This window comes from Sinohyriopsis cumingii, chromosome 5 (genome assembly GCF_028554795.1).
Source record: "Sinohyriopsis cumingii isolate HCF-2022 chromosome 5, ASM2855479v2, whole genome shotgun sequence".
Taxonomy (NCBI): domain Eukaryota; kingdom Metazoa; phylum Mollusca; class Bivalvia; order Unionida; family Unionidae; genus Sinohyriopsis; species Sinohyriopsis cumingii.
The window spans coordinates 119,372,173-119,388,763 of NC_142965.1; the positions used below are offsets into that span (position 1 = coordinate 119,372,173).

Consider the following 16,591-nt stretch of genomic DNA (forward strand, 5'->3'; position numbering starts at 1 on the left):
TGCATTTATAAATATATGAATCATGTACAAAGAGAGTTTCTTTTACATGGGTTTCAATTATTCCAACCTGAACAGTATGCATACAGTTTATGGGTTTAAAATATACTTGAAGGGCATGCATTGTGTTCACTCATGATAATTCAAGGCATTTGTAATGCAGATTTTTGGCACCAAAAAAGACTTACCAAAAGTTGGTACGGTCCAGGAAGGGTGGTAACCCCTGAACAGTTAAGTTATACATTCATCTTCCTTCTTGTTTGGCAGTCATTTTCAGCATAAATAATTGTTAAAATATTTTTTTTTTAAAGAGAGGAAAATCTTTAATAAAAACAAATTGGTATAATAGTGACTGATTGTAAAAGCTGGAAGGTTGTTACCTGCATACCCCTGCAAGGAGAATCCCTGGGACAGCATGGTTAGTTTTAACATTACAGACACCTTGGCCATTAGAGTAAGATTGGAATACATTCAGCTAGTGTTAATGGAGGAAGGGATAGTATGGAATTATTAAAATCCTTGTAATGGAAGCTTGTTTATTTTAGCATTATTGCAGTTTTAGATGAATCATCAGATACATTCATGATGCCATTTGAAACCAGGTATAACATGCCAAATCAACAATATTCCTGAAATTGTAATGATGCTAAATTTATGCAATTTTATGATAAATTAAAATTATCAAGTCCTAGGTCAGGCTCATTGCAATCAAAATTGTACTGAGTTATGGCCCCTGTTCAACTGCCTTGCATTGCTGAATTTTACTTCTGCTAAATAATGTTTGAAGGAACTCTACAAAAGTTTGGTATGGGTCTTAATATGAGAAAATTTATGTCAAGTTTTGGTATAATATCAGAAAGACCTGTCAGGTTTTAGTATAATATCAGAAAGACTTCTCAGGTTTTAGTATAATATCAGAAAGACCTCTCAGGTTTTGGTATAATAACAGAAAGACCTATGTAAAGTTTTGTATAATATTTGGAACACCCGTGTCAAGTTTATTGTCACTCATTTCTGAAAAAATTTGACTCCATATCAGTCAAGATTCTTTGAAACTGAAAAATGCCAGCCAAATATGTTTTGTGTATCTGTAATCATTTTCTGTAGGGTTGATCATCCCCACCCATATCACTCTTGCCATAGCATAAGCAATATGTGCAGTTACAATAAGCCAGTTGGTATCAGTACAGAGACACACTATACAAAATAGTTTGAATTTTATATTGGATGATTAATCTAGAATTACTGGCAGAGACATCAATATCACCTTGATATTGTTCCAGTTTAGATATTGCACTTGTGCAGAATGCTTTTTAAATTTATTGCATCTTATATCTAGTGAAGTCAGAGCAAAAATAGTCAGGTAAAGACATATTTCTATTGAAGTCATATCATTGTACAGCAGGGTAATGACATTTCTCTCAGTGCATTGTACATACAGCCAGGTAATTACTGCTCTCTGGTAAAGTCGGAACCCTGTAAAACCAGGTAACAACATTTCATCTTCAGTGAAGTCAGCGCATTTTGTCAAGTCAGGTAATGGCATTATCTCTAGTGAATTCAGAGCATTATGCAGTCAGGTAATGATATGTTTCCTCTAGTGAAGTCAGAATTGTACAGCCAGGTAATTACATTTCTCTAGTGAAGTCATTGTACAGCAAAGTAATGGCATTTATCTCTAGTAAAGTCAGAGCATTTGTGCAGCTGGGTAATATAATATCTACTGAAAGCATAGCCATTGTGCAGCCTGGTAATTACATTTTATTCCCAGTAAAGTTGGAGCATTTATACAGCCAGGTAATGGCATATCTCTACTGAAATCAGAACCTTTGTACAGCCTGGTAATGCCATCTTTTCTCCAGTAAATCCAGAGCATTGTACAGCCAGGTAATGGCATATCTTTACTGAAATCAGAACCTTTGTACAGCCTGGTAATAACATCTTATCTCCATTAAAGTCAGAGCATTGTACAGCCAGGTAATGGCATATCTCTACTGAAATCAGAACCTTTGTACAGCCTGGTAATAACATCTTATCTCCATTAAAGTAAGAGCATTGTACAACCAGGTAATGGCAAATCTCTATCGAAATCAGAACCTTTGTACAGCCAGGTAATTACATTTTATCTCTAATGAAGATATAATTGTAGTCAGGTTGTTGTTGTAGGGTTTAATGCCATTTTTCAGCACAAAATAGGCTATACATAGCAACCAGTATAACTGGTGGAGGAAGAACCCTGGAAAACCCTGGGAAGAACCACCAACCCATGAGAAGTTACTGGCAGGCTTTCTCACATACCCATTTAGCCGAGCCTGAGACTCGAACCCATGCAGACAGATGTGAGATGGCAGTGATCCGGGAAGGTGAGCGCTTTGGACCACTCAGCCACTCTGGACCCCCTGTAGTCAGGTAATGACATGTTTGTTTGAAAATTATAACAAGAATTACTGCATATTCTTGCTTAAAGGCTAGGTCCTACTGCAAACTTTACACACCACAACATACACCCTGACTAGATATTGTTGATAGATCTGGGTCTGTGTTCTACTGATTACTGCTAACAAACTGCAGAGACCTAGGTCTACTGGCACACTTTATGGCAACATATCTGGGTCTGTGTAGTTTTTGATCTATGTTACAAGTGAGTAATGTATATACAGTAAACATTGGATTGGAATTTCTCATACCAAATTGACTATAGTTAGTCTTATATCAAGAATTGATATATATCAGTTTTGTTCTGTGGGATGGGAAGTGAATATAGTAGATATTTGGCTTTTTGCTTCCTTGGTTGTGTCCTGCCCACTCCCATTTGTTTTCTAAGAATAAGAGATTTTAAATTGGCACTTTTATTTGTCTATTTGGAAGAATCATCTATCCATCCATCACACTTCATTTCCACAAATAACTCCATTATTATTGCATTTGACCAAATTGGTTATGTAGGTTGATAACGAGTCCTTGAATAAGTTTGAAGTGTCAGTATTATGACAACATTATAACCCTTGATATTATGACACCCACCCACTTTAATTTGTATACACTAGTTCCCTTAAGTAATTTTGGATTTCAGCCAAGTTTTATGAGAAGCTTGGCTGAGTTGATCAGTGTTCTGCATGATATTCAGCAGAATTGCAGTAACAGGGGTATATTTTAATAAATTTTTGTTACCAAATGTTTAAACACAGAGTGATAGGAAAGGAAACATGTGATGGATTATGGGTTAAAGTGCCTGGGACATGGTTAGGGAGTGGGGGTATGAAATAAAAAACGGAGGTTGGAGAGGGGCATGGCTGTAGTTCCTCCATGTGCAAAATCTTACTAGCGGTGTCGTCCTTTACAGATGTGTCTTAACTCGTCTACTGCATGACCTTCATTACTCACTGTACGACCATCGTCACCCAATCTTCCTTTACAAATATGGCTTAACTCCTTTACTGTATGGCCATCATTACCCAGTCTTCCTTTACAAATGTGCCTAAACTCGTCTTTTTAATGATCATTTTCACCCTGTCTTCTTTTACAAATATGCCTTAACTTGTCTACTGTATGACCATCATCACCTAGCTCTCTCCTCTACAAAACTGTGCTTCCATACTGACAAGCATGCAGTGGTCATAAATCCCTGGAATTGTCTTGTCTGCATGTCTTCTAGTTGTATGAGCCACCACAAATGTGATTGTAGAATATAGTTTTATACTTGTCCATCTAGTTACTTCAGGTCACTCTGAATGTCCATTTGTCCATACAGTTAAGTCTTACATGAGGTCACTATGATGGTACATTGTCCATACAGTTAAGTCTAGCATGAGGTCACTATGAAGGTACATTGTCCATACAGTTAAGTCTTACATGAGGTCACTATGAATGTCCATCTGTCCATACAGTTAAGTCTAGCATGAGGTCACTATGAATGTCCATCTGTCCATACAGTTAAGTCTAGCATGAGTCACTATGAAGGTACATTATCCTTACAGTTAAGTCTTACATGAGGTCACTGTGAATGTCCATCTGTCCATACAGTTAAGTCTAGCATGAGTCACTATGAAGGTACATTGTCCATACAGTTAAGTCTTACATGAGGTCACTATGAATGTCCATCTGTTCATACAGTTAAGTCTTACATGAGGTCACTATGAATGTCCATCTGTCCATACAGTTAAGTCTTACATGAGGTCACTATGAATGTCCATCTGTCCATACAGTTAAGTCTTACATGAGGTCACTATGAAGGTACATTGTCCATACAGTTAAGTCTTACATGAGGTCACTATGAATGTCCATCTGTCCATACAGTTAAGTCTAGCATGAGTCACTATGAAGGTACATTGTCCATACAGTTAAGTCTTACAGGAGGTCACTATGAATGTCCATCTGTCCATACAGTTAAGTCTTACATGAGGTCACTGAATGTCCATCTGTCCATACAGTTAAGTCTTACATGAGGTCACTATGAATGTCCATCTGTCCATACAGTTAAGTCTTACATGAGGTCACTATGAATGTCCATCTGTCCATACAGTTAAGTCTTACATGAGGTCACTATGAATGTCCATCTGTCCATACAGTTAAGTCTTACATGAGGGCACTATGAAGGTACATTGTCCATACAGTTAAGTCTTACATGAGGTCACTATGAATGTCCATCTGTCCATACAGTTAAGTCTAGCATGAGTCACTATGAAGGTACATTGTCCATACAGTTACGTCTTACAGGAGGTCACTATGAATGTCCATCTATCCATACAGTTAAGTCTTACATGAGGTCACTGAATGTCCATCTGTCCATACAGTTAAGTCTTACATGAGGTCACTATGAATGTCCATCTGTCCATACAGTTAAGTCTTACATGAGGTCACTATGAATGTCCATCTGTCCATACAGTTAAGTCTTACATGAGGTCACTATGAATGTCCATCTGTCCATACAGCTAAGTCTAGCATGAGTCACTATGAAGGTACATTGTCCATACAGTTAAGTCTTACATGAGGTCACTATGAATGTCCATCTGTCCATACAGTTAAGTCTTACATGAGGTCACTATGAATGTCCATCTGTCCATCCAGTTAAGTCTTACATGAGGTCACTATGAATGTCCATCTGTCCATACAGTTAAGTCTTACATGAGGTCACTATGAATGTCCATCTGTCCATACAGTTAAGTCTTACATGAGGTCACTATGAAGGTACATTGTCCATACAGTTAAGTCTTACATGAGGTCACTATGAATGTCCATCTGTCCATACAGTTAAGTCTAGCATGAGTCACTATGAAGGTACATTGTCCATACAGTTAAGTCTTACAGGAGGTCACTATGAATGTCCATCTATCCATACAGTTAAGTCTTACATGAGGTCACTGAATGTCCATCTGTCCATACAGTTAAGTCTTACATGAGGTCACTATGAATGTCCATCTGTCCATACAGTTAAGTCTTACATGAGGTCACTATGAATGTCCATCTGTCCATACAGTTAAGTCTAGCATGAGGTCACTATGAATGTCCATCTGTCCATACAGTTAAGTCTAGCATGAGTCACTATGAAGGTACATTGTCCATACAGTTAAGTCTTACATGAGGTCACTATGAATGTCCATCTGTCCATACAGTTAAGTCTTACATGAGGTCACTATGAATGTCCATCTGTCCATACAGTTAAGTGAGTCTCGGATTCGGCCAATGTGGATATGTGAGAAAGCTTGCCAGTAGCTTCTCGAGGGTCGGTGGTTCTTTCCGGGGATTTCCCGGGTTCTTCCTCCACCATTAATACTGGCCGCCATGTATAGCCTATCGTGTGCTGAAAAATGGCGTTAAACCCTACAACAACAACAACAACAACCATACAGTTAAGTCTTACATGAGGTCACTATGAATGTCCATCTGTCCATACAGTTAAGTCTTACATGAGGTCACTATGAATGTCCATCTGTCCATACAGTTAAGTCTTACATGAGGTCACTATGAATGTCCATCTGTCCATACAGTTAAGTCTTACATGAGGTGGGGCCCCGAGTGGCCGAGTGGTCTAAAGCGCTCACTGTTCCGGATCACTGCCATCTCACCTCTGTCTGCGTATGTTCGAGTCCAAGGCTCGGCTAGTGTGGGTACGTGGGAAAGCCTGCCAGTAGCTTCTCGTGGGTCGGTGGTTCTTTCCTGGGTTTTCCAGGGTTCTTCCTCCACCAGTTATACTGGCTGCCATATATGGCCTATCTTGTGCTGAAAAATGGCGTTAAACCCTAGAACAACAACAACAACAACTTACATGAGGTCACTATGAATGTCCATCTGTCCATACAGTTAAGTCTTACATGAGGTCACTATGAATGTCCATCTGTCCATACAGTTAAGTCTTACATGAGGTCACTATGAATGTCAATCTATCCATACAGTAAAATCTTACATGAGGTCACTATGAATGTCCATCTTTCCATACAGTTAAGTCTAGCATGAGGTCACTATGAATGTCCATCTGTCCATACAGTTAAGTCTTACATGAGGTCACTATGAATGTCCATCTGTCCATACAGTTAAGTCTTACATGAGGTCACTATGAATGTCCATCTGTCCATACAGTTAAGTCTTACATGAGGTCACTATGAATGTCCATGTATCCATACAGTAAAATCTTACATGAGGTCACTATGAATGTCCTTCTTTCCATACAGTTAAGTCTAGCATGAGGTCACTATGAATGTCCATCTGTCCATACAGTTAAGTCTTACATGAGGTCACTATGAATGTCCATCTGTCCATACAGTTAAGTCTTACATGAGGTCACTATGAATGTCCATCTGTCCATACAGTTAAGTCTTACATGAGGTCACTATGAATGTCCACTGTCCATACAGTTAAGTCTTACATGAGGTCACTATGAATGTCCATGTCTCCATACAGTAAAATCTTACATGAGGTCACTATGAATGTCCTTCTTTCCATACAGTTAAGTCTAGCATGAGGTCACTATGAATGTCCATCTGTCCATACAGTTAAGTCTTACATGAGGTCACTATGAATGTCCATCTGTCCATACAGTTAAGTCTTACATGAGGTCACTATGAGTGTCCATCTGTCCATACAGTTAAGTCTTACATGAGGTCACTATGAATGTCCATCTGTCCATACAGTTAAGTCTTACATGAGGTCACTATGAATGTCCATCTGTCCATACAGTTAAGTCTTACATGAGGTCACTATGAATGTCCATCTATCCATACAGTAAAATCTTACATGAGGTCACTATGAATGTCCATCTTTCCATACAGTTAAGTCTAGCACGAGGTCACTATGAATGTCCATCTGTCCATACAGTTAAGTCTAGCATGAGGTCACTATGAATGTCCATCTGTCCATACAGTTAAGTCTTACATGAGGTCACTATGAATGTCCATCTGTCCATACAGTTAAGTCTTACATGAGGTCACTATGAATGTCCATCTGTCCATACAGTTAAGTCTTACATGAGGTCACTATGAATGTCTATCTGTCCATACAGTTAAGTCTTACATGAGGTCACTATGAATGTCCATCTATCCATACAGTTAAATCTTACATGAGGTCACTATGAATGTCCATCTTTCCATACAGTTAAGTCTAGCATGAGGTCACTATGAATGTCCATCTGTCCATACAGTTAAGTCTAGCATGAGGTCACTATGAATGTCCATCTGTCCATACAGTTAAGTCTTACATGAGGTCACTATGAATGTCCATCTGTCCATACAGTTAAGTCTTACATGAGGTCACTATGAATGTCCATCTGTCCATACAGTTAAGTCTTACATGAGGTCACTATGAAGGTGCATTTGTCCATACAGTAAAATCTTACCACGGGTCAGTTTTTTGGTATGATGGGTTCGAGCAGGCTTGTTCCTTAAATACAGTGACACCCAAGCACCAGGTCATGACCCAAATCAGGGTTGCAGAGATGTTCTGGAGGGTCACCACAATTTTTTGTTGAGGGTGGCAAAACTTATGAAGATGTGAAAACAGGGTGATAATGCTCAGAAAAACTATAAGGGTTGTGGCCATCAGTTAGTCAATTAGTGCCACTTTGTTATTGCTGCTCCTTTTAAACTTCTTAGAGGATTGCTTTGAAACTCGACAAATTTGTACCATGGTCTAATTGTTACTAAATGAAAATGACACTGATTTGATGTCCAATATGGCTGCCATAATGGCTACTTTTAAAATCTTGTTATTGACAAAAAATAGAAGAAAGTGTCAGCATGTAGCAGTTGCAGAGAAGAAATGCTCCTAAATCCCTAAAGGGGGTGGGGGGAATTGACTACTAGAGTGTGAGTCTCTTCTGTAGGCTTTTAATATCATGTGCCTATTTCTTATTTCAGTCTAAGCTCTCTGCTGCACAGAAGAAATTAAGCCAAGTGGACAAAACTGGCATGAAAAGCATCTCAAGTTTCTTTTCTCCAAAATCAAAAACTTGATGACCCGCCTTGGTTATAACAAGAAACGAAATTATCGTCATCTAACTAGCTAAAGACGGTACTATATATACAGTCAGTCAAAAGTCAGATCCGATTGTAAACTGCGTAGACCCTGATCTGCCTCTGGCAAATCTGGGTACATGCAGTTTGTTAGGACTCTTTGGTGGAACAAATAACATGGACTCTGATCTGCTGGTGCATTACATGATTGCAGATCCGGGTCTTTGTTGTTTGCCATTGAACCTGATTTATAAGCAATTATAAATGTTGTATTAAAGTCTTTTTTTTTACCACAAGGGATGATGTCATGCTATAAATATATTATTAATGAACTGATTTGCTCCAAATGTACGTTTTATCACATCGTCGATTTATCATACCTAGTGTGAACATCATTATTTTTTTATGAAAATGATGGCATAATTTCTATAGAGATAAAATGATGGCATAATTTCTATCGAGATAAAATGATGGCATAATTTCTATAGAGATAAAATGATAGAATAATTTCTATAGAGATAAAATGATGGCATAATTTCTATAGAGATAAAATGATGGCATAATTTCTATAGAGATAAAATGATGGCATAATTTCTATAGAGATAAAATGATGGCATAATTTCTGTAGAGATAAAATGATGGAATAATTTCTATAGAGATAAAATGATGGCATAATTTCTATAGAGATAAAATGATGGCATAATTTCTATAGAGATAAAATGATGGAATAATTTCTGTAGAGATAAAATGATGGAATAATTTCTGTAGAGATAAAATGATGGCATAATTTCTATAGAGATAAAATGTACCTGTTCAGATGTAAGTGGTTTATTGTGTTTTCAGATTATGATTGTTGAATGATGATCTGTAACGGTTTTCATCAGGTTGATTTTCGAAGTTTGCAGTAATGTACAGTATTTATTTAGAACCACAAAAGAAATTCATTGTTGGCATAATTTATTGTTAGGTTGATTCTGATGGTTTTCTTTTTCTTGGGTTTAAGATAAAACTGTGAGTACCTTCACCATATATTTTCGAATGTTGAAATTTAGAAACTACTAGCATGAACTGTAATGTTGATTAATGATTAGAGTTATTTCCAGAATTATGGTAGGTGTACATTGTCTCTAGAGATATATTGTGCTATTTACATTCATGCCAACCATGATGCTTTTGGCATAATCATTTGTCATCTTGTTTTTGGTGCATTAAAAAATTAAAGCATATAAGTTTTGTTTGTCATTTTAATTATGATCTCTTTAACCCCACACCGTATCAGAATGAGAATATTCTAAAAAAGACAAGACTGCTGTGTAAGACTAGCATAGTCTAACATAGACCTAAACTGTATGTTCATTATTTTCTATTTATAGCAGCTGTATATGACACATTTATGTAGGTTGTTTTTTTTTCTTCTTCAGTCTGAAGATTTATCTCACAAATTCATTATGTTAATTTGGGTGGGGTGGTCGAGTGGTCTAAAGCACTCTCTGTAACAGATCACTGCCATCTCACCTCTGCCTGCATGGGTTTGAGTCTCTGATTCGGCCAATGTGGGTATGTGAGAAAGCTTGCCAGTACCTTCTCGTGGGTCAGTGGTTCTTTCCGGGTTCTTCCTCCACCATTAATACTGGCTGCCATGTATAGCCTATCATGTGCTGAAAAATGTCGTTAAACCCTACAACAACAACATTATGTTAATGAAACGAATTGGGTAGCAGACACTTTATTGATGTAACTCATGGACATTATAGGACAAAAATATTACAGGAGAGGTATCTTTTTAAACTTTAAAAAATGTCAGATGAGAAAAAAGGAAAAAGCCTGTACTGGGAGATAGCATTTTACAAATTTTAAAAGATTATGAGAATGATGTAATACAGCACTCTGGTTGAGCATTTCATCTGGCTCATTGCAGAATTTGTTGACTTTACAATCAGTCAGCGAACGCTAGACATGTAGACTGGTTAAAGTGAGTGTTGTATGTGAATAATTTGTCAGTATGTTTTTTTGTTTTTGTTCTGGATTCTGTGATAAGAATTCTAACCAGCTGCAGAGCTAGGTTAGCAGCAAAATTAAATGTATATTTATAACTCAAAACCAGAAGTCTTCAGATTGGTATATTTTGTGCTTACGTACATAACAATGATATAATAATATGTATATTTTGTGCTTATCTACATAGCAGTGATATAATGTTTATTTTGTGCTTACCTACATAACAGTTATAGGTGCCTCTCTCTCTCTCCAACAGAACTTGAATATCCTAATCATCAGACATAATTTTTCTCCATTTTAAAGCGGAATTCTGCTTTTCTCTTGTCCTGAACCAGATTTTTCTTGATATAGTCCATATTTTATATCATCTCCTAAGTGGTTTTTTAAAAACAGTCTGTCTGCTCCCATTACGCAATCATCCATGTAAATTATTTGTTCCATATATTAGCACATGACTCTCATAAAGAGTATTCTGATTGGTCAAAGGTTTAAATTTATCCAATGAATCTTTATGTAATGGAAACTAATGGCAATGGAAAGAAGAAGCTTGCTTGCAAAACATGGCATCCCGAGTTGTTGAGAGATATCATGACATGAAAAGTTTAAATAAAGGTTTAAAAATCCTATGGGAATGGCTGGAGCGAAAAGTTGGCGGAAATTTAGTTGGTCAGTTTATAAGAAAACTGAACGCCAGAGAACTGGCATTTTGTGACCTCTGCAATAAAGATATGGAATTGTGGTAATCACAGTTGGAAGAGTTTTGAACAGCACCTACAAAAGAAGCTGCATACGGAAAAATGGAAGCTCACAAGGCCTCTGGAAAAAGTGCAGTTCATTACTATAAGAAGAAAGATTTCTTGAATGAGAGAACAGATGTAGCCTTCTGTCATGAATATGCGCACTTCATGTCACCAATACAAGCACCAGCTTGAAAGGAGAAAGGCTCTTGTTGAGAAGGAAAAGAAACAATTGCACATCGAGCCCAAAAAGTCAGTGGTGACAAAAAGGAAGGCTAAAGAAATCTTTGCCAAAGCCACAGAAAAGAGCTAGACTGGCATATCAACAGGTTGTGTTCATTGGAGAAAAAGATAAGTGAATGTATGTGATTATTTGTATATAGTTAATGTACTTGGGTGTTTAGTTTACAGATTTATTATGAAAAGAGAGAAGTATAATATATTTGCTGCAGAAATTGAGAAATTATTGTGACTTAATTATGATGTGAACACTGACATGCACATGAAATAACTTCGTCATCAATAGTGTTGGAGAACAAATTCATGTTACTAAAAATATTGTAAAATTATTGGAGTCAAGTTGAACATTTTTGGTAAGTTTATTAGTTTTTCAAATGATTATTTTGGTTTATTTTATTATCATAAGTTGCACTAGGAGCAATTTTTTATGTGTAAAATGTGTTTTTGGCCGGGGGCCTTCGGTCTCCTGGACCCCCAACTGGGGTAAACCGGCCTAACAAATTTGCTATTTTGAGAAAATAAAAATAAAATGGGAAGTGAGAGCCCTTTATTGTAATTATGGCATGTAATGTATAGATTGCAATTTTTGTACTCAGATTAAGCTATTTTGCCACTTAGAATACACTTATACATTTACAGTTCTCTAAAGGTTGGCAGGTATGTATTATCAATTCTTGAAATTAGATGAAGATTAATTTTACTTCATGACACATCTGGGCTAATTTGTCACCCCCTTTTCTTTCTGTACAGTAATAATCCCTTATTGTCAGGCCCACCCTTTTCTTCCTGTACAGTAATAATCCCTTATTGTCAGGCCCACCCACCACTTTTCTTTCTTTACAGTAATAATCCCTTCTTGTCAGGGCCTCGGATGCGGGAGGTCATGGGTTCGATCCCTGGCCGAGTCATACCAAAGACTTACAAAAATGGTACTAACAGCTGCCTCGCTTGGCGCTCAGCATTAAGAGGTTAGTGTTAGGACTGGTCGGCCTGGTGTCAGGATAATGTGACTGGGCGGGGCATCATGCTACATGTCTGCGGCATGATGTCCCAGTGCTAGACATCACTTTAAACTGCCACACTGCAGACATCGTAGCGATATGACTGAAAAATTGTTAAAGCTACGTTAAAAATCCAAATCACACACACACACACACACCTTGTTGTCAGGCCCACACAATTTTCTTTCTTTACAGTAATATTTTTATGTTGTCAGGCCTACCCACTTTTCTTTCTTTACAGTAATAATCTCTTATTATGAGATCCAACCACTTTTTCTTTCTTTACAGTAATAATCTCTTATTATGAGATCCAACCACTTTTTCTTTCTTTACAGTAATAATCTCTTATTATGAGATCCAACCACTTTTTCTTTCTTTACAGTAATAATCTCTTATTATGAGATCCAACCACTTTTTCTTTCTTTACAGTAATAATCCCTTATTGTGAGATCCAACCACTTTTCTTTCTTTACAGCAATAATCTTGAATTGTGAGATCCAACCACTTTTCTTTCTTTACAGCAATAATCTTGTATTGTGAGATCCAACCACTTTTCTTTCTTTACATCAATAATCTTGTATTGTGAGATCAAAGCACTTTTCTTTCTTTACAGTAATAGTCTTATTGTGAGATCTAACCACTTTTTCTTTCTTTCAAGTAATAATTCTTTTTTGTCAGGCCCACACACTTTTCTTTATTTACAGTAATAATCCATTATTGTGAGATCTAACCACTTTTTCTTTCTTTACAGTAATAATCCCTTATTGTCAGGCCCACCCACTTTTCTTTATTTGCAGTAAAAATATGTTATTGTCAGACCCACCCACTTTTCTTTCTTTAAAGTAATAATCCCTTATTGTGAGATCCAACCACTTTTCTTTCTTTACAGTAATAATTTCTTATTGTGAGATCTAACCACTTTTCTTGCTTTACAGTAATAATCCCATATTGTGAGATCCAACCACTTCTTTTTCTACAGTAATAATCCCATATTGTGAGATCCAACCACTTTTCTTTATTTACAGTAATAATCCCTTATTGCAAGATCCAATCACTTTTCTTTCTTTACAGTAATAGTCTCTTATTATGAGATCCAACCACTTTTTCTTTCTTTACAGTAATAGTCTCTTATTGTGAGATCCAACCACTTTTATTTCTTTACAGTAATAATCCCTTATTGTCAGAACCACCCACTTTTCATTCTTTACAGTAAAAATGTTATTGTCAGGCCCACCCACTTTTCTTTCTTTACAGTAATAATCCCTTGTTGTCAGGCCCACCCACTTTTCATTCTTTACAGTAAAATATGTTATTGTCAGGCCCACCCACTTTTCTTTCTTTACAGTAATAATCCCATATTGTCAGGCCCACCCACTTTTCTTTCTTTACAGTAATAATCCCTTGTTGTCAGGCCCACCCACTTTTCATTCTTTACAGTAAAATATGTTATTGTCAGGCCCACCCACTTTTCTTTCTTTACAGTAATAATCCCATATTGTCAGGCCCACCCATTTTTCTTTCTTTACAGTAATAATCCTTTATTGTCAGACCCACCCCCTTTTATTTTTTTTTCAATAACTTCTTTAATTATTATTGGAAATTATTGATTTTCCTCCAAATTTTCCAGGCAGCAGATCGGACAGACAAAGCAGGAGGTGTCTATTCCTTGGAATCTGTAGTTAATCAGGGAAATAGTGATTTTTAATAAGTAAATTTGAAAGGTTACAAATAAATTGGATGCAGATTAAATGAACATTGCATGTTGCTCATGTATGTATGTACATGCTTACTGTACTGATTTGGCCGCATTTTCAGGAATGAATCTTCATAGATGTTGCTTTCTACTAATGCCAACATAGAGTAATATTAAACACAGTTGGATGTATAATGTGATTTTTATTGTACTCGTTACAGTCGATTGTTGTGGAATATACATATCATGGAAGAAATGCATGTTGATAGTCATTATATTTGCATTTTTACACTTTTTTTGATGCTATATATTCATTACCATCATGGGGTGGGGGGTTGTGATGAAGGAGGGATGGTGGTATGTTAAATGTTTTGTAATGTTTTTGTACTTTTGTCCACCCATCAGTCACCATTTATATGTTTTGGTTTCTTTCATTCCGTTACAAATCACGATTCTCATCACTTGCATTACACTTAATGCATACAATTAACTTTAATATATGAAATCTTTACAAAAATCATTCAACCACTCCGATGGCCTAGTGGTTAGAGCGTCTGCCTCGGATGCAGGAGATCGTGGGTTTGATCCCCAGCTGAGTCATACCAAAGACTTACAAAAATGGTACTAACAGCTGCCTCACTTGGCACTCAGCATTAAGAGGTTAGTATTAGGAGTAGTCAGCCTGGTGTCAGGATAATGTGACTGGGTGGGACATCATGCTATATGTCTGCGGCATGATGCCCCAGTGCTAGACATCACTATAAACTGCCACACTGCAGACATTGTAGTGATATGACTGATAAATTGTTAAAGCTACGTTAAAAATCAAAATCACACAAGCATAAAAATTATTCTTTCTCTAGACTAACCTTGGGGTGGGGTGGATCAGGTGACTTCTATTAATATGTTATGATTTCTAATTTATAAAATTTGGTCAGGAGTTGAGGCTTTAAAGGACAGGATTTTAATTTACCTGACTTTTAGCATGCAAACGGACAAAAATTACAATAGTTGAACAAATTTACACGTTTTAAATGTAATATGCACATCATCTCATCGAATCAGTAATTTCATAGTAATTTTGATGCCATTCATGCTCTCCTTCTGTTGGCCACAAACTTTTTCAGCATTTCTTAGATCATTGCCCTGATTGTATCTGTGACAGTCTTCATCATTGTTGATCTTAATACTTAAAAGTTGTTTTATCATTGCATCGAGATTTCCTCTAGAGTCAGCCTGAATTTACCTCATCACTCTCACAATCAATACTGTTGTCACGATTACTACAGTAAAATTGGTCTTGAGAGATGGTCACTTGTATCAGGTTTGTGCAAATGGAGTTTCCAAAATCAGAATTCAGCCCTTTTTAAGAAAGGAAAAATACCAAAGGACACTGGATAAATATTATATGCTCATAGTTCTTGTTGAAATATTGCATAAATTAATCTGAAAATGCTGTTATATAATCATAAATCGATATACATCCATCCTAAAACATTCACATTTATATTTGAAGCTCATAAGGACATGCACTAGGATATGAATTGAAGATTGTTAATACCTATTGACCCTGTATTTAAGATAACTTCTTTCAGTTACATTCTTTCCTCTAGTGTTAGAATGAAATAATAAAATCACTAATTTTTCAGAATGGATAGTCTTATCAAAATGAGGTTTTCACCAAAGTTTCTAATGGTGTCTAGTTTGTCCTAAATCTTGCATCCAATATGGAGTGGCTAATTCAAAAATGTTGTTGCTCAGTAATCTCAGAAATGGTTTCAACACTCGGCAGTTGAGAAAGAAGAAATGGCCTCATTTTGAATTCCTGAAAATTCTTTTGGGAAAGCAGAGCATCAATCCCTTTTAGGGATTCTTGTTTAATTTATAAATGAGTGCTGGATCATATGGTACTTTTTGTAGAAGTCTCAGGGAAATATGTCATCTTTAGAGGACTTGTTTTTTCCAGTCCTTTTTAAAAGAAAAGAAACAAAGCATTGTTAAACATTTTTTCAAGCTGTAATCATTTTGAAGTTTTATTTAAAGGCATTTGCATTGTACATGGATATTTCTGAAAGCATTCTCTGGTATGTATTTGGTAGTACCTGAATTATCACCCCTTAAATTTCACCAAAGAATAAGATGAACTAAAACATGTTTATTATGACCTTTAGTTTAAAGCACATATCTTGTCCACGTTTTATGTACAATCTACTATTTTTCAAACATCCTTGAGTGGTAATTTTACACTGTGGTACATGGAGTATTTCCACCAGCATCACATTACATTAAAATGAGGTCACTGTTACCATTAGCTTGACAAGAACATTTCCATCATTTCCAAAGTCAAGTACTACTGTGTATATGTCATTACAGCTACAGACAAAAGACTAGGACCTCAATTTTCTTCTGTGGTTGCCTGCAATAAAAGGTTCTTGTTTCTCATGAATATGCATAAACAAAAATAGATCAACCAACCAACAA

The 16,591-nt window shown here is 36.4% G+C and overlaps 1 protein-coding gene across 1 annotated transcript in view; it reads left to right on the forward strand.

The window, feature by feature from the left end:
• The window catches only part of LOC149800064 (ribonuclease H2 subunit B-like), a 57,642-nt gene extending 47,972 nt beyond the window's left edge, over nt 1-9,670 (forward strand). Inside the window, exon 11 of the mRNA XM_089959616.1 lies at nt 8,346-9,670. Within this exon, the coding sequence (XP_089815742.1) occupies nt 8,346-8,441 (96 nt within the window). The 3' untranslated portion in view covers nt 8,442-9,670. The remainder of the gene's footprint in view (nt 1-8,345) is intronic.
• The last annotated feature ends 6,921 nt before the right edge of the window (nt 9,671-16,591 follow it).